Source organism: Teleopsis dalmanni, chromosome 2 (genome assembly GCF_002237135.1).
Source record: "Teleopsis dalmanni isolate 2A chromosome 2, ASM223713v2, whole genome shotgun sequence".
NCBI lineage: Eukaryota > Metazoa > Arthropoda > Insecta > Diptera > Diopsidae > Teleopsis > Teleopsis dalmanni.
This window is the reverse complement of record NC_051847.1, coordinates 193073772-193101633: the sequence shown is the minus strand read 5'-3', so window position 1 is coordinate 193101633 and position 27862 is coordinate 193073772. Positions and strand designations below refer to the sequence as shown.

Below are 27862 nucleotides of genomic sequence, written 5' to 3'. Positions count from 1 at the left end.
TCTCTTAAGAATCAATAGGCTTTATTAACCCTATTTTATTAATTAAAATATTATTGTTTTATTTAAGTTACTTCTTGGTCAAATAGCAATTTGTGCCTGGTGAGATTACCATCCCCTTTTAAGCGACGAAAGACGAACTACATCCTTTTCCTTTCCCATAAACAATCTTTTTTTTTTTTATTTGCTACACTGCTATATTAATTCGAGAAATTCTTAAACGTCAAGATCTCTTGTTCAACGTCGTTCTAAAGTTAACAATATCAACTTATATATAGTTTGAAATCGGCTTTCTTAAAATTGCTCCACTTTGAGAAACACTCTACTATTGTACCATCTAATAATGTTAAATTAAAAAAAAAATTTATTAATAGGAATTTCGAAATATCGTAATTATAAATTAAAATAAATTAAATTGTACTTCGATTGTCCGTATTTCTATAAAACAGCTACATCCATTAATTGGAGTATTTAATTAATTCTTTTTAAACTTTTATATGAATTATACTAACACATAACTGAATTTTGAATATCTATTAAGTACCATTATAAATAATATAAATTGAAGCGAAAATTTCAGCTCAGACCTTTCTTGAAATTAACAAATGACTATCTTAGAGAAGATACAAAGAATTGATAAGAGATAATTTTTAAAATTATTTATTAAAAATATTTCTCAGTCAAACAGAATCGTTTTTTTAAACCCCACAATTCTAAGAACTATTTCTCCAGTTTAATTAAAAAAAAGTTTTTAACTATTGATCAAAAATATTTCTGGATTAAACTAAAGGTTTTATTAAACCCTGCAATTCTGAAAAATGCTTTTTCAATTTAATTATAAAACTTCCCCTATATAACAAGTATATAACGACTTATTCATTGCCATATTCATAGCCATATTCATGTCTATAGTCATGTCAATAGCCATATACAAATATACGTTTGTCGTTCAACGCCTCTCCCATTTATTTCGGACCATTTCACATTAAATATAATGGATTTCTTTCAATTAAATATTTTTAAAAAGTTTTCAAAAACCTTTCCTGCAAACGGCAGTTAATACCCTCTCTCAGTTGATACGTCACAAAAAAATAGATCTAAGAATTTTTAAAACTGCAACAACCATGTATAATGACTGCTATGAGAAATTACTGTCGCATACCTAGAAATTTCCTTTGTCAGCAAGCGCTATCAAGTTACACTTGTACAATTTATAGTGAGCACAGTCTACTAGATTATGGATATACTACACGAAATTGGTTATATACCACATATACCATATATAAACTGGTTATCCAAGGCAATCTTTTGGTTACCCAAAACAGTTTGAAATTGTGATATTTTGACTTCTCATCTCAACGCAACTCAATTCATCTAATGAGTATAAATTATATTGACACCTACAAAAACTGTGACTAGACTATACACATCGCTGTTCAGCAAATATTACTGAACAAAATTCTGTGCCAATTCACAGAAGAGTTCTTAAGAAGACACCAGGTTAGTGACTTTTCTTGCGCTATATAGGATAACGAATGGTTGAGAGGTTATGTGTTACGGTATTGTTTTTTTTTACTTATAAATACTAGTCTCCATTTTTTATGCACTGGCAAAAATATCTTCTCTAAAATAGTAAATTGTTATTAATTTATCATACATTTAGATATATCGTATTGAACTTCAAGCTGGTTTTCACGAATAATGTAAGCTCAACAATTTAATATTGCCAATTTAAATTTTTAAAAATGATTGAAATCCATTTATATTATTTTGAAGAACATGACTACTGACATTTCCTATACCTTTTAACACCATATCATATACATATCTTGAAAATTATTGATGGCTTTACTTCGATTTAATTTAGCATTGCCAACTTTAAATTATAATTTTATAATAATTTTACTTTTAATAAATTTCACAATTATATGGTTGTGGTTAACTTCATTTAAATGCCCCCGAGTTTTACAATTCTTGAATTAAAGGTGCTTTAAAATGTATTAAAATCAATTTTACTATTAACATATCTCAAATCATATCGACTGAATGCAATTGCAACAGATGCATTACACTAAACTAAATTGTACACTGCCAGAAGCATTGGGAGTTAGTTAAGTTACTTAAAAAAAAAAAAATATAATCCTACAGATATTTTAGAAACATATAATTTTCAAATTTTGGAATAAAAATTATATACTATCAAACCTATCAAAATTATAGCAAATCATATCAACTTACTCTATTTAAAATAGTTGGCCTCAACCAATCCCTACACCGTGATTCCGACTACATGTACACACACCAATCTCAACGCTAAGGTTCCCATTAAACTACTTAAATTACCTTAACAATTTTCAATTTCAAATTTGTATGAAATTTAATTTTCCAGTCACTTAACACCTTCGCTTATAGCTATAATCGGTTATGAGCATGACGATCACCTCGTAGTCAATCGAGATCGAGATCGAGATGGCGATGTCGATGGCGATGGCGATCATTGTCACACTTCAGTTTGGATTTTCCGCTTCGGTTTGCATTTGCAGTGGCGACATCAGAATGAAATTGGCTTTGCCCTGCTTGTCAATTGTGGTGGTCAGTTGTCCACGAAAGTGTAGCAATTCCGGTTTCTCGGTGAGGTTTGGTTCAATGACGCCGCCGCTCCGAGTTATTACGCAATATTGATTGCCGTTATAGGTAACGATCGGTATGGCATTGGCAGCTGCCGCATTGTCCGCCGCTTCAATGTTGAGACCGTTCAATTGAGCTTGGACGTATGTTGCTGCAGTGGGGGAGTTGGCAATAAAATGTGAAATCTGGTGAAGATGAATGAATTAGTGTAGTTAGTGAAAGTGCAATATGTTTAACAAAAAGGGGTTAAAAGGGACATAAGTGTCGGTGGCTTTTGTATGCTTTGTTTGTGTTGAACGGTTTACGGTTTACGATTTCCGTTGTTTAAGGAATTAAATAAAAATATTTAACAATATTTTTTTTATGCTTTTTTTGTTTTTTGTTTAAGTTTTCTTTAAAAATTAGTTACTTCTTGATTGTTGAAGTTGCTGATGCTGTTATTATTATTATTGTTGATACTGTTATTGACATTGCTGCTGTCCATGTTGTTGTTATTATTGCCATTATTGATATTATTGGTGGAGCTGTTAGGCATGTTGTTGATGTTGTTGTTACCATTCGTGCAATTGGAATTTGTTGCTGTTGATGTTGCAAAAATACTGGGCGGTTGTGTTAGTTTTTTTCCATGTGATCTTTTAATAATTTGTTGCTGTTGTTGCTGCTGCTGTTGTTGCAATTGCTGTTGTAGTTGTTGTTGTTGCTGTTGTTGTTGATGTTGTTGCTGCAATTGTATATTAATAATCGTTTGATTTTGTATAATAATTTTCTCCTTGCGTGCACTATTCACATCAACCTGATTGCTCTCGTGTTGTTGCTGGGCATTTTGGTTCATAATATCCGACGACTTAGTAGCTATTGTGGATTTTGTAGTTTCTGTTACTGCTCGTTCCTGATGTCAATACTATAAAATACAAAAAAAAAAAAGAAAATTAGTTTACAAAAATCATTAACTGCATAATATACAACTTTAGTAATGAACTTCCCTATTATCACTTCCTTTTTCCATCAACTTATGTAAGTTATTAAAAATATTTGTACCAATTACTAGTTTATTAATGCGTATTGTGTGAGATATTTCCAATATTAATAGTAATGTAATTCTACACTTGTAGTCCTTCCTGTCAAAAGCAGGAAAAGTTGGAAAGGAATGAAAGTTATCAAATCCTAACATAACTACCGCAGCATCAAATATGTGGAAATAAAATTTCACTCCCTAATAAACAGCATTTGGTATATTGTTTTGAATATAAAGTATATTTTTTATATTTAGCATATATGAATATTAAGCAATAATATATTATATATATTAATATACATATTAATATATGTTTCCTCCGTTAAGTTTATAAACATATTTACTCACAGCCAGGCAGCTATAAAATCTTTAAACTCGTCGACCATTAACTCGAGGTTAGTACTGAATATTTTCGGATACGAATTATTTGTGTCCCTGGACATATCGTTGCCTTGGGACATCCAAGACAACTGTATAGCAGATGAACTAGCAAGACATGGTACGAAAGCACAAACTCTTCTGGGATAAGAAAGTGTGGGTATACCACTTGCTTCTTGTCGGCATTGTATAAAATTATGGACATACCAAATGTTTAAAAGAAGATGGTCAACAGGGATCGGGGGAATTAATCGACCTGAGCAAATACATCCAAGATATTGGGAATAATTACAGGACACTGCCCGTTGGGAGGACATGCCGTGAGGCTCAATATCAGGACCTCCTTACATTGTAGACATTGCATGTCTACAGTGTCCTGCTTTCGCAAGATATAGACTCTCCTACATAGAGTCATGTATCAGAAAAAACGTTGCAGAAAAATGTTTGTATGCAAAAGTTGCTAAATTGCACAACAAAACATAACGAACATGAGTCTATCAGCATTGAAGATAAAAATAATATTCAAAATGCTGCCAAACAAGACAACGGCAATAAAATTCAGACAGGAATAGATAGATATATTCTTGTAACAAAGCGGAAACGCAGCCCCATGACAAAACCATCTAGTCAAATTTCAAAACTAACAAAATTAGTTGAAAACGGCGCCTCCTTAAATAAAAATAGATTTCAAATCTTATCAACTGATGAAAATAACGAGAATACCGAAAATAATACCAAAAAATACAAACCACCTCCAATTTATCTAAGGGAAAAAAATTCGAACGATCTTTTAAAGAAGATAACATCCATAATAGGTGATAAACATTTCTACGTGATTCCACTCTTGAAGGGAAATGTTAATGAAACAAAAATCCAAATAAATGATGAATTAAATTATAGAAAAATTATAAACTTCTTTGATGCCAATAATAAAAGCTACTACACCTACCAGCTAAAAAGTAGCAAAGGTTTAAGTGTGGTAATAAAAGGTATAGAACACTTCGTACCGGAAGCTGATATAAAAGCAGCCTTAGCAGAAGCCGGATTTGAAGCAAAGTCCATCTTTAATATTAAAAACAAAAATAAAACACCTCAGCCAATATTTAAAGTAGAACTTGAGCCAAACGCAAAAAAACTCGCTAAAGGAGAAGTGCACCCAATTTACAATCTTCGTTATCTTTTACATCGAAGGATAACAGTAGAAGAGCCTTTCAAAAGAAAAGATCCAATACAGTGTACTAACTGTCAAGAATTTGGCCATACTCGAACCTATTGCACCTTACCTAGTGTATGTGTAATATGTGGAGATCTACACAAATCCTCCATATGTCCAAAACCTAAAGAAGATGCAAATGCAAAAAAATGCAGCAATTGCGGCAAAAATCATACTGCAAATTATAGGGGTTGTACCGTATTTGTTGCAGTTAAGCAGAGAACTCTTCCCAAAAATCAATTAAACGCTGTGCCACCCAAAAATTACTACCAAGAACAAATAAACAATACAGAAGCAACAATCTCTCAAGGCAAAAGTTATGCAAATGTATTAAGAGAAAATATTCAACCTCAACAATTGGCAATACCAGCAGTAGATAATTTAGAAGAGACGCTAAAAACACTGATCCAAAGTCTTAATCTTTTTATGTATAGTATGCAAAGTATGATGCAAGAACTTATAAAAAATCAAACTGCTCTAATGCAAACTCTAATAATGAAAAAATGAGCAACTCCATTAGAATATGTCACTGGAATGCAAACGGTATAAACAACCACAAACTTGAAATTGAATATTTTTTAATTAGTAATGCAATTGATATTATGCTTGTGTCCGAAACACATCTTACTCAAAAAAACGCTTTCAAAATTCCAAATTACTGCTTTTATGACACCAAGCATCCCAAAGGTATGGCTCGAGGAGGTACTGGTATTATAATAAAAAAAAGACTTAAACATTTTGTTTTAGAAGACTTCAGCAAAGATTATCTACAATCGACAGCTATCCGATTTGATGAATATGGAGAAAATATCGTAATAGCTGCAATATATTGTCCACCCAATCACAATATAGAAGTCCAAGACTTCCAAAACTTTTTTAAAACACTCGGTTCTAAATTTCTGGTCGCAGGCGATTTTAATGCGAAGCACACATTCTGGGGTTCAAGGCTAATAACGCCAAGAGGACGGAAACTTCTAGCAGTTGTGAAAAGTGAAGATCTCAATGTGATTTCAACTGGACACCCAACATACTGGCCTTCTGATCGACAAAAAGTCCCAGATCTTATCGACTTTGGTCTAAGCAAAAATATTAAACCATCAACAATCACCGCATTTCCATTAGTTGAACTGTCATCAGACCACTCACCAACAATAATAACAATGCAAAGTCAACAGAATAGAACTATCCAAACGCAATGTCTAACAAAACATATAAACTGGTTAAAATTTCGTAAATATGTTTCTTGTCATATACCTCAACATGCTTCGTTAAAGGTGAATAATGAAATTGATGCTTGTGTTAACCAATTTTCTGAAGTAATCTCAATGGGTGTTGAAGTAGCTTCTATAAGAATTGAAAAAAAAGAACCCAAAAAAATCGGTGTGACAAAAACAATAGAGGGATTATTACAACGAAAGAGAAACGCTAGAAGACTATGGCAACGGCATAGATCCCCAAAACATAAAGTTTTACTAGCTAAATGTACAAATGAACTCAAATATGCACTAGCGGAAAGACATCAAAAATCCCTAGACAATTTTCTATTCAATTTGGCACCTAATGAACAAACGGATTATTCACTTTGGAAGGCAACAAAGTACCTCAAACAGCCTATCCAGCATGAATCTCCTCTCAGACTAGAAAATGGTGACTGGGCACGAAGTGACTCAGAGAAAGGGGAAATATTTGTAAAACACTTGAAAAATGTATTTACTCCAAATAATGCTTCACAAAATACTTCTTTACCAATTACAAACCTATATCCTTCGAGCAGGCCCCTTATTTTTAAACTAGAAAATATCAATAAAATTATAAAAGATCTCAATGCGAAAAAGGCAGCAGGACCTGATAAAATCTCAGTTACAATGGTGAAACAATTACCACAATGTGCCATTATACATCTCAGGCATTTATTTAACGCTATCTTACGGACAGGATATTATCCCAAACTTTGGAAAATGTCACAAATAACAATGATACCTAAACCTGGAAAGGACAAAACCAAAGTAGAATCCTACAGACCAATTAGCGTCCTTCCAGTATTATCAAAAATATTTGAAAAGCTACTAATAACAAAAATAATGCCAATACTCTCAGCTAACGAAATAATTCCGGAACATCAATTCGGCTTCAGAGCTAAACACAGTACAACTGAACAAGTGCATCGTATTGTATCATTCGTAAGAAACTCATTTGAAAATAAACAATACTGCACTTCCATATTTATAGATGTAGCCCAAGCGTTTGATAAAGTATGGCACGAAGGCTTAATACATAAAATTACAACTCTCATGCCAGTTAACACTCACCTTTTGTTAAAAAACTACTTAAGCAGAAGAACTTTTATTTTAAAATATAAAGATTTTGTTTCAGAACCCTGTCCTATCAAAGCTGGAGTTCCACAAGGAAGTGTAATAGGTCCGCTATTATATCTGCTGTATACAAGTGATATGCCAACTTCGGAAAACACATTAACTGCAACATTTGCTGACGATACAGCAATACTAAGTGCACACAAAAACCCCGCAATCGCACAACGCATGCTTCAAGAACATGTTCACCAACTTGAGAAATGGTTATCAGTATGGCGTATCAAAGTCAATGAACAAAAATGTACCCATGTAACATTTGCTCTAAGACCAGGAAACTGTCCCAATATTACAATAAATGAGCAAAAAGTACCTTCAAGCGACTATGTAAAATATTTAGGGATACATCTAGACAGACGTTTAACTTGGAACAAACACATAGAGGCTAAAAAGACACAAATAAATATAAAATTAAGTTCATTGCATTGGCTTATGGGCACGTCATCTAAGCTACCACTTGAATACAAAATTTTGCTATACAAGTCGATAATAAAACCAATATGGAGTTACGGAATTCAACTGTGGGGAACAGCGATGCCATCAAATATTGAAAAACTGCAAAGGCTGCAATCTAAAACTCTAAGAATGATAACAGGTGCACCGTGGTTTCTGAAAAATGCTAACCTTCATAGAGATTTGAGCGTGCCAACAGTAATAGAAGAAGCTGCTCGATGTAGCCGTCAGCATCTCTTAAAGTTAGAAGACCATCCTAACCAATTAGCTTACATGCTGCTACTGAACAAAGGCCACAGACGTCTAAAAAAGAAGGACACCATTAACATCTGTTAACCTTCAAAATTTTTATTTCATTTAAAATATTATAAATTTTCTTTAATTGAACTGAATGTGATTTCTTGAATTAAATTTAATCTCAATTTTAATTTTAATATTAATTTTCAATTTTATTTTATTAAATAAATTAATGTCTTAATAATTTTTTCCAAATCAATGGCTTAGGAAAAAAAAATAAATTTAGTTTTAAGATTTGATCACTTATTGTTAGTTTCCAAATTGAAAGATTCAATAAATAACGTATGAATTGAAAAAAAAAAAAAAAAAACTTAGAGTCACAGTTTTTCAATTCACTAAGAGAGCTAAATGCAATTTCCATAGCTCGTGTCAATGGCTTTGTGGCCAGTACCAAATGCTTATAGGGATAGGTGTCAAATTCTTTAGGGTATCACAATGGACCTCATAGTCTAAGTGAGTCTTCGGGCAGCCCCAGTAACCTAAACTAACCTAACCTAATGTACATATGAAATAGAGAGCATTTAACAATATTGATTTAATGTATATATATAGTTCCGCGTTATAGGAAAATTCGTTATAATGACGCGAAGCTAATTATGAACTGTACAAAACCCCGCGTTATATGGGGGAATGCCCGTGTTATACGATGGATTGAAATCGCGTAATATGAAAACATGTTATAAGGGTACCGCGTTATAAGGGAGAATATATATATAGGCTTTCTATTATATGCTCTTACTGACTACCTGTCGGGCTCAATAACACCTTAATTGAAATATCTGGAGTGGATGATAGTGATCGGAAATACTCATACAATCACAAATGAGTTACACTTATCGATGGAAAGGATTATTCATTTCAGAAAGTCGAAATTATAACAGCACAAAACTATTTATTTATTTATTAACAAAATTATAACGTAAATTTAAATTTATGGAAGCTATACCCAAATGCCAGTAACCAATTAACATAATGTATATATAACATTAAAGAAATTTGTCAAGAAAATATAATGTAGAAACCTAAGTTCTACAGTCATAAAGTGGTAGTTCGAAATTAATAATTAAAAATAATCAACCCAGTGTACTATATTCTATATAGCTTATAGGAATGTACAATCTCTCTTAATAAAAGATTCAGACATGTCTGAACTTGACAAAAAACCATGTGAAAATTATAACAGAAATTGTATGCTAAGAAGAGTTCTAATACAAAACTGTAGAGAAAAACAACCACCTAAATAAAATGGGTATAGGTTCTGATGAAAATTACAGATGCTTTCTTTATAATAAAAAGAACTCTCTTTCTAATAATAATAACTCTATAATAACATTCTTTCTAATAAAAAAAACTATAATATAACAAGAATAGTATGTTAAGAATTCTAACATAATAGGCTCTGATGAAAATTACAAGTGCTTTCTTTATAATAATAACTCTCTTCATAATAATAACTTTCTTTATAATAATAATAATAACTCCCTTTGTAATAATAATATTAACTCTCTTTATAATAATAATAATAATAATAACTCTATAATAATAATAATAATAACTGTCTTTATAATAATAATAATAACTCTCTTTATAATAATAATATTAACTCTCTTTATAATAATAATATATAATAATAATTAAAATCCTGGCAAAAAAATCGTGACAGTTGGAAAAAGTCCGTTATGGCCCAATGTTCCCCTGGGTACGGACTGGAATGAATGAATTATAATAATATTAACTCTCTTTATATTAATAATAATAACTCTCTTTATAATAATAACTGTCTTCGGTCTTATAATAATAATAACTCTCCTTATAATATTTACTATATAATAACAATAACTCTTTAATAATAATTACTCTCATTATAATAAAAATAGCTATATATATATCGATATATGTTAGGTGCTGGCGTACCAAAGCTTCCCCAATATGTTTCTGTTTAATTAAATTCTCATATAGGTATAGTATATCGTAGACAAATCGCGTATGCGTATCTGTTAATTTTACACTGATCTATCTGTTCTATTCTCTGTTATCTATTTACACTGATCTATCTGTTCTACTCTCAAATGAACTATTTTACTTAACTTGTCTTGTCTTTCTAGTATTTCCCCTGTATTTACTTATTTAAAGAAAAATTTATCCTGTCTACAGCATTAAAGCTTACAGTAGCAGTATTTGTAAAATTACTGCCAATCAACTGACATTTTCTCACCTCCAGATGGCTCTTGGCATGCAGTGTCCATTCGTCTCTATTATTAAACATACGTCCACATAGTTCACATGTCCACGACAGCTGCTGTTGGTGGTGATGCGGTATTATTATACCGGGTATAGCAGTCGCTTGTGCCGCATGCTGCCCTGCCGCTGTTTGTACAATAATATTTTGGGTCGCCACTTGTACGGCCTGTTGTTGCAATTGTAACTCCAAACTTTGTTTATTATCTTCAGTGTCGGGGTCTTTTTTCTTAATTATATTATTTAAGCGCTTTCCCAACGGTGCTATATTAGTCGGTGTAACATGTTTAAATTTATTCATATGAATCACAAGTTTATCGCGCCTGGCAAACGCCTTATTGCACACCTGGACATATAAAGAAAGCAAAACAGAAGCCAGTATTAATTTTCCAGTTATTGTAGAAATTAAAAGGGTATGGGGTAAATTTTATACTTCACAAATATAGGGCTTCTCGCCGGTATGTATGCGCATGTGTATTGTCAGTTTATCCTTTCGTGCAAGTCCTTTGCCGCATACGGTACATTCAAAAGCTTTGCTAGTCGCTGAAATAGTCAACAATTTTAGTTTTAAATTTGAGAAAAACGAGATGAAACTTTATTTTTTTTTTGATCATACTCACTTTTTGATGGATTTGTTTTGCGCACACCTGATGAAGCTTGTTGCACCTGTTGCAATGCCTTCAGGCGACTGGCCGGATGCATTGAACCACCCTCCACGTATGGTTCGGTAAAAGGTATCAAATTTGGTTTCGGTATATTGTATGTTATATTATCCGGTGACCAACTGCCTAAACTCTGTAGCACACGCACGCCACCCTCATAACCCATGCCCACATCGTCGGGTACTGTGAATGTACTCTCTGCGCCACCGGAACTAGAGGAACTTATTTGTGGTACTTTTATCGTGCTTGCATAATGTTGCTGCTGTTGTTGTAGTTGTTGCTGATTTGTATTATTATTATTGTTACCATTGTTATTAGACGGAGAATTTTGTTGTTGTGAATTTTGCTGAGAGTTTGTGGACGTTTGTTGTTGCTGCTGCTGCTGTTGTTTGAATTGTATTGCCGCTTGTGCCATTTGCTGTTGTACTGCCATATGCGCCTCGAGATATGCATTCTTTTGCGCTACCGTCATCTTGTCCATGTTAACGGTACCGTCCTATAAATTTATTACACACACACAATTAATTGTGAACTATTTTATTATATTGTTTTTCAACATAAATTATAATATGAAAACTTTCACTTAATATCAATCAAAATAAACTAAAAACAAAAATAAGCAAGCAGTCACATCTGCAAGCCCCAAATAAATGCAACCCCAAACGGCGTACGATTTCTTATCGTTTCTTTTCCATTTCGTTTCTGCTTGTAAATGCCAGTATAGCTCCGCAACTTTACTCTCTTGCTTTTTCTCACTTATTTTTAAGGCATTTATCTTTTTAAATCGTTAATGTGAAGGGGGTTCATTAGCTATATTAGTTTATAATATATATTTTCACTTTTTAAAGATAAAATATGGATAATTTTATGGATTTCAATCATTTTGCTGTCAACGCTACATAATATTCTTTCTAGTAAATTTGTAGAATTACAGCAGTTGACAAAACAACTTACATATGCCGGTGGAATGCATTGGTATGAGATAATGTGTATTGCAAATGGTCATGACATGCACAGTGGAGCAAATAGTATATGTACTTTTGAAAGTAAAAATAATAATTAGAGTTTTTAATTTTATAATCTATGGACGTGTGCGAGTTAGGCTAAGTTGATGCTAAACCAAATGGCAGATTTTTTGCACTGCACACATTTTGCCATTTATCAACACGTATCGACACATCACTACATTATCGGCACAACTTACAATTTCATTCATTTAGAACGCAACTTAGCCTAACTCGCACACGTCCTATATAGTTATATTATATTACATAGATTTATATAATCTATAATATTTGTTGAAGTGAAACCTTTGTGCTATCCATACATCTTTTTTGAATGTTATTGTATCTTCAGCGGTCATTGTTCGTATATGTTTATATATAATTTTCAATTATTCGTTTATAATATCTTCTCTACCAACTTAAATAAATTTTATACACTCAAGTAAACTCCTATAGTATACAAGGCAACATCGTTGTTGTTATAAACTTTTAATAGGGAAAATGTGTATACATTTTTTTATACATTCGACAGATAAATAAATGCTTTATAGACGGGATGAACAACTCAACTGTGCTAAAACCATCCAAAAAAATAACTTTATTTAAGTTAAAGAATAAGTTGTTCGACTGATTAAAGGATTTTCGCGTATTTGTATTAAAAGATTTTAGTAAAATATTAAGATTGATGCTTATTATAAATATATAATTTGAATTTTATTCGATTTTACTGTTTTTTCATACATCGATATTTGATCGAAACTGCTTCAATTGTTTCAAAAACTTAATTTTTTAAATTATTAATTATAGTTTAGTCAAATTTACTTTTATTCATATAAATTGAATTTGTTAATAATTATAACTAAATGAAGTTTATTTCTAAATTTTTTAATAATAGATTTTGATCAATTCTTTTATCGCAAACCATATCTTTATTTTTGATGATTTTTTTTTTCAAGTTAATTTAAATTTTTGTTTTTATAATTTGTTTTTATTAAATAAATTGTATATATTTTAAATAATTATAATTTCACAATTAAGTATTTTGTTGTGATTTTAATTTAAATATAAATTTTCCATTAACCGCACTTATTGAAATATTTTTGAAATGTAGTAAGTGCTTAAGACTTTAAAGCATTAAAGTCAAAATTTTTTTTATCACACATTTTTAATACACTATTATATTATTTTATGTAATTAATTATTTTAAATATATGTAAAATAATTTTTATTAGTTTTGTTTAAGATTTTATTTTACATTTTTACAATTGTTTATGTTTTCATGATTTATTTTTTTCTTTATATTTTTAAAAATATTCGTTTAGACCTTAATTGTTGTATGTTTTTGTTTTTTACCGGGCTTCAAGTCGTTTTGTATTCTGAACTTTAAATAACCGACATATTTATATGACATTATATTTCCCAAAATTGTGGTTTTGTTTTAATTTTATCAAAATAACTTTTTTTAATAACTTCTAGTGATGGTTAAATACAAAACACAATTGTATAAAATTTTAAGAGGTCATTGGTTAAACTTGTCCCACCGTGACAAACGTATAGAAATTCACTTTTCATTAAATCTCTGCACATTTTACGTTGATTATCTCAAATTCACTTTTATATATACCTACTCATTATTTTCCTTATAAACACTATATTGTTAAGTAACTTTTATTACATCCGGAAGGAATTTAAATATATTTCATTATTTCCTTTCAAATTCTATAAAAAATCAATTTTTTATCTAAATTCTTAAAAGCCAATTAAACACAAAAACAAAACACAATCAATATTATTATAACACATATATAAATTAATCACATTAAATATATAACATATATATAAAAAAAACATTTTCTTTTTAAAATTCATTAGATTCGATTAATTTAATATTTTTTAAATAAATAAATTATTAACAAAATTAAATTCTTAAATTTCGCCTAAAAGTATGCTTACAAAAATTTCCAACACCTTTTGTTTGTGTATGTATTGCGAAACTGATTTGCTGTTCATATTGTCGTTTTCCCTTTTCGTACTTTTTCCTGCATTCGAATTTTATATTCGAGTAATTTTTTTATTTTTTATTTTTAGCGACTGACTGCGATTCAAATCGAATTCAATGGTATAAAATAGAATTGAATTGAAGCAAAGAAACTAAGTAGCGAAAAAAGCAGATATCCAAAGATTCAAAATAAGCACGAGAGTCAATGTGGGACCAACACGACGACGGCACAAGTAGAATTGTCTCACAAACTGCGAATACAAATGTTATCGTTAATTTCTTTTTGTATGAAAATAGAAATCGGAAGTGAAATGTTAGTAAATGTGACGTTTCATGTTGTGAATAATGTTGTTGTAGCAAAAGCAGTGGTGCTATGGGGCTGTGGGGGAGCCGCCGCTTTTGTGTATAGAAAAGAAAAAATTATTGTTGTATTTGTTTTTAATATCAGATACATTCAGCACACCGCACTCGGCTTTCTGTTTTCTGCTCTTGTACGTTAGTCGTTGTTTTTGTAGGCAGTAGCAGAGCACTTGGGAAAAAATAAAACAAAAACAACAACAACAAAATGTGGGGGTAACTTTTTGATATTATTTTTGGGGGATACAAACGAATATGAAACATTAAATAAGCATACAAATTTTTAATGACTGAAGTTTGGGGAGCTTTGAAAGCTTTAACATTTAGCAGAGTTACCAACATTTTTACCAATGAAGATTCAATATATATAATATAATATATATATATATATATTAATTCACTTTAAAAAAATATATATTAAATATAATGTAAATAATATATACATAAAATATATAAATAAAATATATAGTATATAAAATACATATTAAATATATATATATATATATATATATATATAAGTTCATATATTTATTTTTAATTATATTTAATATGTATTTATATATTATATATTTTATTTATATATTTTATATATACATTATTTATATTATATTTAATATATATTTTTTTAAACTGAATTTAGAGCAGTCTTAAAATATATAATTTGGAAAGTGTTTATAGACATATGAAATAAACACTTTCACTTTCATTCGTTGATGTTCATTTGTGCTCATTTCAAACAGCTGATTTGTCAACTTGCCTGTTAATTTGATTTTTGGCCGGTGTCAAAAAAAATTTTGGATGAAAATTAAATATACCCTTCAAACTTTACAATATAAACTGAAAACTTATTTTTAGCTTCGATTAATTTATTTTTAGGAAGTAGAAGTTCCAAAAAGAAGTGCATCGTTTTCAAAGGAAATGTAATTTATTTACCTTTTTATGTAAATATGTCAAAAACAGCTTTCTCAAACTGTCAAAATGCCATTTGCGCTTGAAAATGAGTCATTTGCTTCTCATTTTTGATTTTTGACCAAAATGAGTCATTTGAGGTCAGTGTAAATGCCATATAATTCTAACAGAAAAAGCTATTGCTATTTATGTTTATTCACATTCGGCAGTATATTTATTCCTCTAATGAATAGTGCCCAACGAGACGGTATATAAGGTCTGTTGCCCACTTGTAGTGGTATGTGAAAGATATGTTGATATCAGATAGGAATGCGTATAACAATGAATGCAAGACTATATATCTACAACAATAAAAAAATCGTTTGTCTTACCAAACGTAGAATATGTAAACAGCAGAATACAGAAAAAGTGATTAGTTGTAACGGAGTATATACAAAACAAAACAGCATAAAAACGCAAACACAAGTTCAATCCGATCACTAAATATTTCGCACACAAAGAAATACAATGCAATTGCTGAATGTTTGTATCAGCTGATATAAGATTTCTTTTATGTTTACATCAAGAAGACAAAATTCAAATGGTTTTCCCTTATTATTTATTCGTCGACACGAATAAATAAAGGTATTATATTTCTTACGTTGGAACCTGTTAGCTGATTTCTTACAGCACAGTACTAATAAAACTCCTTTCTTGAGATCGTGAATACCCCCTATATAATGGAAAATATTGAAATTACTTGTAATGTATAATCCAATAGTTATCGATAGATCTTATAGTCGTTTGGAGGATTGAACGACTACTTAATCAGGTTCTTTATATTTTTTATGCTCAAAACTATAGAAGCAAAACTTAAATGCTTATTAAATAAATAATAGGGTATTCACGATCTAGCATAATGAACTTGATAGCTGAGTAATATACTAACGGTGCAAAACGGCAACAACATAATATGTTTCGAGTGTATATATATCGTTATGGGCACCTTAAAACGTTATCATATTACTTTTTTACTCAAAATTGTGATTTCCTCTAAAAGGAACGTATATTTTTCATTTATTTTATTCGATGTTTATAATACATATTTTTGAGCTTTTTTATTTTAATATATATTAGTTTTAATATTATATTATTTAATTTATATTTAACCACTGACTAACATTCGTCGTTTGAGAAGTGAAAGATGAGGAGGAGAAGCGTGTTATGAATTAAATTTCATATATTTTCAATGTAGGACCGACCTTTTTGTTGTAAAATTGGTTATCAACATGGATATATATAAGGTTCGATGTGTATGTATGTATACATATATAAATACAATTTTATAATATAATCATTATGTCATTTTATAAGTACCTGAAAGTTTATGGTAGCCGTAACTGCTCGCATCGAGTCCGCATAGTTTCTGAGAATATTCTCTGTATGTAAACAGGATTGACGAAACTCGAATAAATGTTCCACCTTTAATACGCAACCTTCACAAATATTTTTCGGCAAAAAGTCGTCCTTGGAAATCTAAAAGATAAAAAAAACAAAAAACAAATAATAATAAAAACAAAATCTTAGTAAATCCAAAAATACACGCAATAAAGTTTTTGTCTTTGACTCCAATGTCAATGGCAGTAGCAGTAAAAGAGCAAGAAAATCCCATTCACCACTCTAAGCGCAACCCACCACCCACTGTACCCACCACTCAAGGCAGGCACTTGAATGTGCGCTGAAAGTGCAAATGCAGACATAGACGACGCGAAATTTACTTACATTCGCCGGCAATAGCGTGCGTAGCTTGTAAATCAGATTCCTTTGCTCTGCTTCTTTCTCGAAAAGGTTGATTTTGGCGGGACCATTACGTATCGAACAGAGGCGGCACAGTTCGGCGAATGTTGTGAAATTTAAATCGCCATCGTAGAGCGTGACAGTGTGTGATTGTGTTTGTTGATTTTGTGAGTTTTGTTGTTGTGTGTGATGAAGATGTTGCTGCTGTTGTTGGAGTTGTTGTTGTTGCTGATGTTGTGTGTGATGCTGTTGCTGTGAATTGCCCGAACTCAACATTACTAGGAATTTTGTTCTATTTTCAACACGCTCACACTGCGGCTTGATTTTTTTTTTTTTGATTCAATACATTCAACTACATTTTATAGGTTATGCTGTAAAAAAAGTAAAAATTTTTTATTAACAGTTACAAAAAAAATTATTATAAAAAAACATTGCAATAGTACAATGTGATAAAATATCTTAGCGGTTAATACAAAATCCGGTAACCAGAAATTTGCTTTATTGGCACCATCAAAAGCATTTTTTGATTTTATCCTCGAATACAAAAATTTTTACCACAAGTCCTGTAGCCAGAAATTTATTTTGAATGCTTCATCAAAAAAAAATCGACCTGAGAACAAAAGTAAAAATTCGTTTAGAAAGCATAGAAGAGATAATACCCGTAAACTAGACCTAAAGAATCTTAAAGTGAAAAGTCCGAAGACATAAACACACGAGAAACGTTCCTTTGAGAAGGCAGGACTTCCCCATTCAAGTAAAATGCAGCCTACAACTTGACAAGTCCATAAATTTGGTTATACCTCTTAAGTTAGAGCGTGACAACTATTTGATCAGTAAGCAAAGGTGCGCTAACTTTACACATTTCAAATCTTCTCCTAGCGTATGATAGCTAACGCATGAGATAGTGTTAGGTAATTTCTTCATTCGCATAGCCATAGTCCCGACAAAATTCCTTAAACAGTGGAACAAGTCAAATTGTTTTCAATAAGACTTATAATGAAGAACTTATCAGCACTGACCCTGTAATGCAGAGTTGCTTCCCTTTAATTGAAGCAAATAACTGTTGCAAATTTTATTAAATTTAAATGAGTTCAGTTTTGTTATCTTGGACTATATGCACTGAAACAGCAGTACTGAGTTGGTTGAGTTATCTTGGACCAGATGCACTGAAACAGCAGTACTGAATTGGCCCCATTTTAATTGAAGTAGCTAACTGATGCTAATTGTATCTAATTTGGACCAAGTAGTATTCTTATCTGATATGTATTTTTTTTATTGGCCTATCATTTCCAATGAACGCACTCAATGTTTGCTATTTTTTTACTTATCTTCTACAGTATCTTCTTAGTTTTGTTATAATAGGTCTGTTCCACCAGCTAACTTTGAATAACACTATGTATACACAAGTGCGTTCCACCAACAAATTTTCGAGTAAATAAGAGCATCTGAGAGAGCGTAACATCCCTGTCGAAATTTGAAAATGCTACACAGACTTTACTCGTACATTTTAGGTCTGTTCCACGAGCTACTCATAGTAAAACATGAGTAAAACAGAAGTAAAATTTACACAAAAATACTTGAAAATTTGCTAGTGGAACGCGCTTGTGTATACACAGTGTTTACTCAAAGTTACTATGAGTATCTTGTGGAACAGACCTTTTATTTCAAGTAAAATTTGTAAGATGTGTTTTGGTTTGAATTAAAATTTTTGTATTGTTTATTTGCGCGGCAGTGGTGTTCTCACCAGATTTTACACAAAGCTGTTCCATGAAGATCTGTGTAAAGAGCGTAATTTGCCACTCACCAGATTTTACAAAAAGCTGTTCGATGTTACTTGAGTTTACTTGAGTTTACTTGAGTTTACTTGAGTTTTACTATAAGTAGCTCGTGGAACAGACCTGATATTTGATTACATTTGGTCGTAAAAGTCAATACCAAAGTTAAAAGATACAAACTTAATAACATTCTCATCTACAATCAATTATGTTAAGCGCACTTTAGAAACATTTTCAACGTCTGTCTTAGTTACTTTAGTAAATGATGTTGAGTAATTTTATTTTGTTGATAAACTTAGTATACTTATCAAGTTAACAGATTTTCATATTTAATATGAAAAAAAGTCATTATTTTTCTTATTCATTATTACAAAATAGATTACAAAATTTAATTACAAACATTTACAAAATTTAACGTTAAGCGCTATTGCTTGAATGTGAAAAACAATAAAATGTCATTTGCTAAAATATCTGCGCATATAAATCGTTGTTATCGATAAATAAAATAATTTCGATAGATCGATTTTAAAATTCCAGCGACCATTTATAAAATTGTAGCATTTCTTGTCAAAAAAATTATAAGTCTGCATTTCATCATCGTAAACTGTACCGCATAAATATGTAAGTAACTTATTTACGAAATATATATATATAAATATATATGTATATATACAAACATACGTAAGCTATCACATACTCATAACCAAAAATATGAATTTATAGTTTTTCTATTAGAAAAAAATTAAAAGCTCGCTACCGAAATAAATGAGGATATTGAGAATTTTGATACAACCAACATAGTTCTTTGAGTTCCGCAGTTCATTTAAGGTAAACTATTATATATTGTATACACATGAGTGGTTATATTAGCTGGACCCACTTTTTTTTTAAAAAAAAAGGAAACTTATTTGTGTTTAGCTTGATTACATTAATTTCTGGAGATTATTATGTGGCAACTGGTATTGTAATAATACGGCCGCTACTTCCTGGCGCTTATTGGCCTTGAGTTTCATTAGCGTTCTTGACTTGTTGATATAAATGTTAGCCCCAAAGAAAAAAGTCTGTCGGTGTTAAATCTGGCGAACGCGGTTGCCAGTATAAATCCGAATATTTAAATATCGGGCAACCAGGGAACAAAACTTAAAAAATCTATTGTGGCACGAGGTGGTACATAATCTTATTGAAATCAAAACATCATAACCTGATAACACATCTGTTCGACGGTTACTGTCTTCGAAAAAGTATGGTTTGATGATCGTAAAGTGCTGATGTTTCAATAATTTGACGATTCTTCATGACGTAAAACCGATCATTTCGTTCCATATGATATGAAATGTTCTTTATCACTAATAATGATTGAACTTATTTTGAATGTTTAGGTAAATAATTTCGTTATCCATAATCCAAAACTTTCTAAGACTGACTTCTCAACGATGTGCTACTATTAGTCATTTGCATCTTCTTTGTCAAAGTTACAGTGTTGACCACTATAATACAACCAACTCTCTATATGATTTCTTATATTTGATTCTTATTTAAATAATGCATTTAACTGCTATATGTCATCTTTCTAGTATACAAAATTCAATATCTACAGAGATGGCATCGGAACTTACAAATACGCCATCAGTTGTAGAGTTTATGGACTCTATAAAATGCGATGTGGAAGCATGTAGAAGATCTAACTCAAGTAGCTCAAGAAGCAGCGCAGATAGTATCATTGACATACGTCTTGGTCTTAAGTCTAGGAGTCCAAATAATATGCCAAACAAGCTGTTCAAAATTGAGCTTATCAGTACTAAAGAGTCTCATCCTTTTGAAATGCGTTCTATTACTGTTCATCCAAATACATGTGTAAAAGTAGGTCGCATAATTGGCAAAAATAAGGAATCACTCACTAATGCCTGTTTTGACACAAAAGTACTCTCCAGACATCATGCAGTTATTTGGTATTCCAGTGACAATAATAAGTTTTGGATAAAAGACACAAAATCCTCGAATGGTACTTATCTTAATAATATTAAATTGGAAACAGAACCAGCTGAATTACGTTTTGGTGATATTGTCAAGTTTGGTCTTGATGTAGTAGAAAATAATACAAAGGAAAAGCATGGATGTATAATAGCGTATGTTAAGTTGTATTTGCCAGATGATCAGGAAGCTTTACCGGTTGAGCCAAATACACGTTTAGCATCACATTCCGGTGAGACTGTTATAAGTTACAGAGACTTGCATCGTTTGAATATATTTTTGCAAGAATCTATACAAAGGGAAGAAATGCTACAAAATAAATTGAATAATTTACAAAGTGTAGTAGAAGCAACACGTCAAAATACAGCGCAATGTTGGAGATCCATAGTTTCCGAAGATCAACTTTTACATATAATACATTCCTTGGAGAATAAACTAATGTTGGCTAAGCAAAATATGCCGGAGAATGCATTGAAAGGTGAAATATTCAAATTACTCGATGAGAAAAGCAGTTATCAGCATGCGGCTAAGGAGGCTCTAAGAAGAGTTTATAACGAACGTTTAGATGTGAAACAAACGCTGTCGAAGTTGCAAGTAACACATAAATCCACAGAGGAGGAAAGCAAACTTTTGACAGAGCAAATTCTTAATATAAGGCGCAACCATGAAGAGGTGAATAGTCGTTTATTTACTCTAGAGAGTGAATATACAAAAAGTAAAAAAGAAAAAGCCGAAATACTACAACAGTTTAAGGACAAAGAGTTAGCATGCGTGGCGCAGTATATGCAGAAAATGGAATATATTAAAAAGAAATGTGAGATTATTAGAAGTCAGGTTTCAATCTTAGGAGATAGTAACGAAGGTAACGATGTTCAGAACCAGTTAGTTGAAACAATTAATGCAATTATTTCGGACTTAAATATTGCTAAAGTGATTACTAAAACTAAAGAGGAAACAGTAGGTGCCTCAGACAAAGCTGAGGAGCAAATTAATGATGCTATAGTAGAGTTCCCAAAAATAATTACAGAAGAATATGAACAAAGCGAAATTGAGATAAAAGACTTATCATATAAACCAATTCCGAAAAAATCTGCATCAAATTCCTTCTATATTATTAATCTCTTGAAGAATGTACAAGAGAATCTTAAAACGTTGGAAATGAAAATTGGAAACGAAACAAACGAAATTGTAGTTCCCATCCACTCCACTTGCGATGATGCTGAAATTGATCAAGAAAATGATGAACTGTGTAATAAAAAATTAAGAAATAAAGACGATTACTTGTTACTAAAGAATACGATATCCATGTTGGAAGCAGCATATAATGAAGTGTGCAAAGACGGCAGCCCAAGAAAGGACTTACAAGACCAAATAAAAGCAACAAGTTCCATTAATATTGGCTGTGGTGACTACGATGAAAAAACTGATATTCAAACCAATTGTGATGACGATGTTTTAATTTTTTATAAAAACTTAACTAACACATCTACAGATAGCGAAGATGATTCAGATGTAATAAGTGTAAAAAGATTTCTACCTGACCCTTTTACCCAAAATAAGGACTCTCTATTCACGGTTAAAACACCAACATCTAATGAACTTGATGATGATGGTGATGACGACGACGATGATGATGGTAACTATGCATTAACTGCAAAAAAGACGGTAGCTGCCATTGGTAAAACTTATGATGATGACTACGCTTCCTTAATAGAAAATACATTGTTTAATTCCTTTAACGGAACGGACATTGGCTCTCTAACATTGTCAAGGAAAAATCTTCATTTGTTTGATATCGAAAATACTTTACTATCAGCGAAGAGATCGTACACTCTTGATAGTGATGACGATGATAAAGCATACACATCATTATCCGCAAATAATAACGATGTTGAGCTTAAAACTTTAACAGCAGAAAAAAAAGTACATTTTTTAGCGAGTGATGATGTTAACGATAATTGCTCAAGACTACCAGTGCACTTACGTAGTATTTTGTGTTCTGAAGGTAATGATAAGATCAATACTTCACCATCTGCACCGTCCATTAATAAAGTCGATAGCAATGAGGCTAACAAATCACTTGAACATAAATCTTCATCTCAGAAAACAGTGTCAAAAAATATTCCTATCGACAATGATAAAAATGATCCCTTTCTTACTTTTTTGGAGTGCAACAATAACAATGATAGAGAAGATATTTTGCTAACAGCAAATAAAACACTAAACTTGTTCAATTTTGGTGATATTGTTAAGGATGATACTACACCTACGACAAACAAGTCTATCAGTTACATTGAAACTTTTAAATTCAGTGCTGTCATAGATGAACAACAAAATGATCTGAACGTTTTTGCCTGTCCAGATAATGCTGATACCTTAACTCCAACAAAGAAGTCTAGCAGTTCAATTAAAACTATAATATCAAAATCTTTTGCTTATCAAATTGATGATGATAACGTAACTACAACTAAAAAGTCTGTCAGTGGACTGATCGATGAAGTGCAGCATGAACTCAATGAAGAACAAAACGATCTCAAAGTTTTTGCATATCCAGATAATGATGTTACCTTATCTCCAACAAGGAAGTCCAATAGTTCAATTAAAACTATAATATCCAGTGGCCTTATGGATAAAGAACACCATGACCTCAAAGCTCTTGCTTATCAAAATGATGATGATAACTTACCTACAGCTAAAAAGTCTATCAGTTCCATTAAAACTCTTAAACCTAGTGGCCTGACCGATGAAGAGCAGCATGAACTCAATGTTTTTGCTTATCAAAATATAATATATGAACTAAATAATAAAATCTTTTACTTAGAAAAAGGAACACAACAATCTCTACAATTAATGCAAATGGAATGCGATCTGTTAAATGAGAAAATCGAGACACTGTCGAAAGTTAATGAAAAGCTCACGAATGACAGAGATCTATTAAAGAAAACCTTAAAGAAAAATAAAACTCTTTTGTCAAAAGCGAAGAAACGTAAGGAGCACAAAAATGTCCCTACCGAAAATAGAGGAATGAATACTGACGGAATGAAAAATGAAATTAATGACGAAATCGATCGCAAAATCGGTGGTGAAATCAAAGACGAAATCAAAGATGAAATCGATGACAAAATTGAAAATGAAATCAATGATGAAATCAATCGTGAAATAAAACTACAAAGAGCTGGTCTAATGATATCCGCCATTTCTTCCGAAAGTGATCTTATTTACAATTCCATTCAGTTAAAGAGAAATGTAATGAGGGAAGCAGATATAGAGATTAATAACGCAATTGCTAAAAAAGTCGATTTAAATGTATACGATGATTATCTGAATGACATCACACGCGATAATGAAGAGTTATGTTTGGAGCTGGAAACATTACAAAAAAATGCATTGTATTCCCGAGCAACTCTATTGCAAATAACTACTGTAAGTTTTGTTCTAATCATAATTATTTCTTATATAATTTATGTTAAGTTGTTTTCTCATGAGTTTTAAATATTACGTACAACAAAAATTTTTAAATATTCAATTAATAAATTTAAAAAACAAATATAAAAGTATTTTACTAAATTTCTTTAAAAATTATATGATTACTACAAATCAATTAAGTTATAAATAAGAAATTGCGATAAGAGTAGCTAAAAGATTTATGAAGCAGTTGGTTTGCTATCTCAGAGTAATTGAAATCACTCCTCATCGATTACTTTCAAGCTGAGACAACTATTTAAATCTCATTCAAAGCTACGTATTAGTTAAAACCCTCTATAGATGTAATTTTGATTATATGTAATATCACTTGACTGTTTGATGGTACACATATATTTCTGTTTAATATATTTTTTATCTCAATATAATTTATAAATTTATCATAACATCAACTTTTACCTGTAACAAGGTGCACTGAATAGAAAGAATATAATATTTGAATATTTCTAGTTCCTTAGACGAAAGTCCTCTACCTATTGTGCTATCCATCTCAAACCAAAAGTATGTATGATTAAATTACTTAAACAAATTGAAATTTTTAGGATCTTAACTCTTCCCGCACTACACATACAAACCTCAGTCCAATCAAAACAGATTTTGCCGCGTTGATCCTAGTTGATTTGAATTTAAACCCTAAAAAACCGTATTCCATAAATAAGCAATCCCCCCCCCGCCCTACCAGCAGGCTTACCCATTCCAGTGGCTACATTTCTCCGCGTTGATCATAGTTGGTTTCGCAATCATCACCAATCCATCTCATTCCATAAATTCAACCCCCCCCCCCCCCCCCCCCCCCTACTACCACCATCTCCATCCACGTCTACCATTTCCCACCTGCATGCTATATATTTAACGTGCAATTTCTTCAGGTTGTCTACTTTTTAGATACCCACGGGCTACAACAAAACTTACGGCATAACCCTCTATTAGAACATTGACTTCAAATTATTTTTTATCTAGTTTTTTTTTTATAATATATAATTTATTTTTACAAAAAAAGACTTAATAATAATTTTATTGATCTTAGTGCTAACGCTCTTGATTGGAACCATAAGGTAACTTGAGGGTATAAAGACCCCTTACGCATGTTGCACTTCGAACAGAACTAACACAATGTTAAATAATAAAGACTACTCTGACTTACTAGAACTGTAGGTGACACCATTGATAATAATAATAAAAATAAATATTAGACAATTTTTAAAATAATTAAATTATTATAAATTATTTGGAATTCGAATGAAAAACTTTTTCATCAACTTTTTCATCAACAACCATTTTATTCTTCATGTCTTACATGGCCAAAAATGGTTCTTATTAAAAACACAGTTTTATTATAAAACCCCTTTTTTCCACTAAAGCTGCATTTGTATTAAAATTTGAATGTTTGTATGCACAAAATAACACAAAGCAAAACAAAAAGGAAGAAAAGACAATAAATCGAACTCAATTAACCACACAGCAAAAAACCGCTGACTGCAATATGTGGTAACGGTTATTGTTGCGGCGCTAACAGCACACGCATTGTCTTTTTTTTTTTTGTTATTTGTTTTTGTTTTTATACACAACATTTATGTTTACAATTTTGGTTAATGCACAGTTGACACTACAATGTTTTGCACGATTTCTGTTACAAAAAAAAAAAAGAAGTGAGTTAGAACGTGTGTGTGTGTGTGTGTTGCTAAACTCTTGAGTTAACCGAATTTTTGCGTATAGTGTACGCAATAACAACAATAAAGAGGAATACAAAAGTAAGAATAGAGGAACGGAAAATCTTTTTGCCCAAATAAACATTTTGTACAATTCGTATACGAGCACTGACCGCCCCCACATTATACAGAAAATAACCTTGGGAAAAATCGATAATGCACTTTTCTGAATAAATTCATTTAAAAGTTTAAATATAAAAAAAACAATTAACAATTAATTCAACATTATATTAACAATGCCATGAAAAAATTATTTTAAAAAAAAATTATTTGTTTTATTTCAAATAAAAATTATTTGAATATTTATTTTCATTCAAATAAAAATGCACATATTTATTCATAATTTTCTTTTTTCCAGCAATTTACTTACTAATATTTTTTTTATTTTGTATATGATATGCATACAAACATACATACATACATATATGGTTAATAATTAATGATTTTGATTTAATTGATTTATTTCTTTTTACAACTTCATTCGTGCGGAATTCACTCAAAAACCATCAGCAAAAACAACATAAAATTAAACTATTTTTTTTATAATTTTTTTTTTGTATATTTATTTAGCTATTTTTCTTATGGAAATTTTTTTTTTTTTAATTACAATGAAAATTTTTTAAAATCTCATATTTGATATAATTTCACTGTTTATGTATGCGTTCACATATTTATTATCGCACTACATGCTATATATTTAAATATTCGAAATTATGCACTTTGCACCGTCCTATGTCGTACGTCGTATGTCAGCGCATACGTTGGCGTTTCGAACTCATACTGCAATTGCCATCAAAACAGAAAATCTCCAAAGGCAGCCCAGCGCTGCTGCACAATTTCATAATTTGCGGCAGCACACATTTCCGCGTTTGCGCAAAAACTACACTGCAGAAATTGTCATTGCTTTTGCCAGGTAGGTGAGTGATGCATAATTAAACTAAACTAAAATAAAATAAAATAAAATATACTAGAATAATATAAATAATAATTAAGTATTTAACACTTATTATGATTTAATTTTGTTCACTAATAAAAACTTATTAAATATATTTATTTCATATTATTATATTAACTTCACTTCACCACGAGTGTAAATACATACATACGTACATAAATACATACATACTTACGGCATGCCACAAGAGTCTTAAATAAATGATTAGAATAAGAATGTGCACATACAAATTATTTATTCTGACACATTTGTTGCGGTGAATGAATGCAATTTCAAAATTATGTTGCGCCTGCCACAGCCAACAGGTTGCCAATTAAATAAAATCTTTCTCGAGCACTCAACTTATGTATGAATTTGAGAGCTATAATTTTTTTACGCCTTACAACATTTATTTTTGTTTTGTTTTTTGTCAGTTTATTACTGTTTACACTTAAACTAAAATGTTAGTAAACTCGCCAAAAGATGAGATTGGCCACATTTTAACTGGAACAAATATACTTTAATATAAATAAACATATAACCAAAATGACCAAATACATACACACATATAACAGATAGTACTAATAATAGTTATAATAAAATAATAGTTTAAGTAGTATAGTTTAATAGTACTATAATAATAGTTTAAGGCCTAGGAATTTCCTAGGAATTTTTCGCACTACGCTTATGTAAAT

General features: G+C 30.9%; 3 protein-coding genes across 6 annotated transcripts; 1 reads left to right on the top strand and 2 right to left on the bottom strand.

Moving 5' to 3' along the window:
- Positions 1-56: 56 nt before the first annotated feature.
- Positions 57-3319, bottom strand: LOC119674192 (myb-like protein W). Its single transcript, XM_038085319.1, has 3 exons — positions 3035-3319; positions 2236-2810; positions 57-334 (listed from the first exon to the last, which is right to left on the bottom strand). The coding sequence occupies exons 1-2, from the start codon at positions 3158-3160 to the stop codon at positions 2505-2507; spliced, it is 432 nt and encodes a 143-aa protein (XP_037941247.1). The 5' UTR covers positions 3161-3319; the 3' UTR covers positions 57-334; positions 2236-2504.
- Positions 3319-17660, bottom strand: LOC119674191 (zinc finger protein 436-like). 2 transcript variants are annotated; one of them, XM_038085317.1, is made up of 6 exons: positions 17281-17660; positions 16876-17034; positions 11209-11746; positions 11022-11131; positions 10566-10934; positions 3319-3526 (listed from the first exon to the last, which is right to left on the bottom strand). In XM_038085317.1, the coding sequence occupies exons 1-6, from the start codon at positions 17569-17571 to the stop codon at positions 3521-3523; spliced, it is 1473 nt and encodes a 490-aa protein (XP_037941245.1). In that variant the 5' UTR covers positions 17572-17660; the 3' UTR covers positions 3319-3520. The 2 variants fall into 2 exon arrangements, with proteins under 2 accessions (XP_037941245.1, XP_037941246.1); XM_038085318.1 differs by lacking the exons at positions 16876-17034; positions 17281-17660 and adding an exon at positions 14208-14286.
- A 1796-nt stretch (positions 17661-19456) lies between these two features.
- LOC119674190 lies at positions 19457-24539 on the top strand. Of its 3 annotated transcripts, none has more exons than XM_038085315.1 (3): positions 19457-19691; positions 19806-19898; positions 20645-24539. In XM_038085315.1, exon 3 carries the CDS (start codon positions 20670-20672, stop codon positions 24531-24533), a length of 3864 nt encoding a protein of 1287 aa, XP_037941243.1. In that variant the 5' UTR covers positions 19457-19691; positions 19806-19898; positions 20645-20669; the 3' UTR covers positions 24534-24539. The 3 variants fall into 3 exon arrangements, with proteins under 3 accessions (XP_037941243.1, XP_037941242.1, XP_037941244.1); XM_038085314.1 differs by having other exon boundaries at positions 19794-19898; XM_038085316.1 differs by lacking the exon at positions 19806-19898.
- The last annotated feature ends 3323 nt before the right edge of the window (positions 24540-27862 follow it).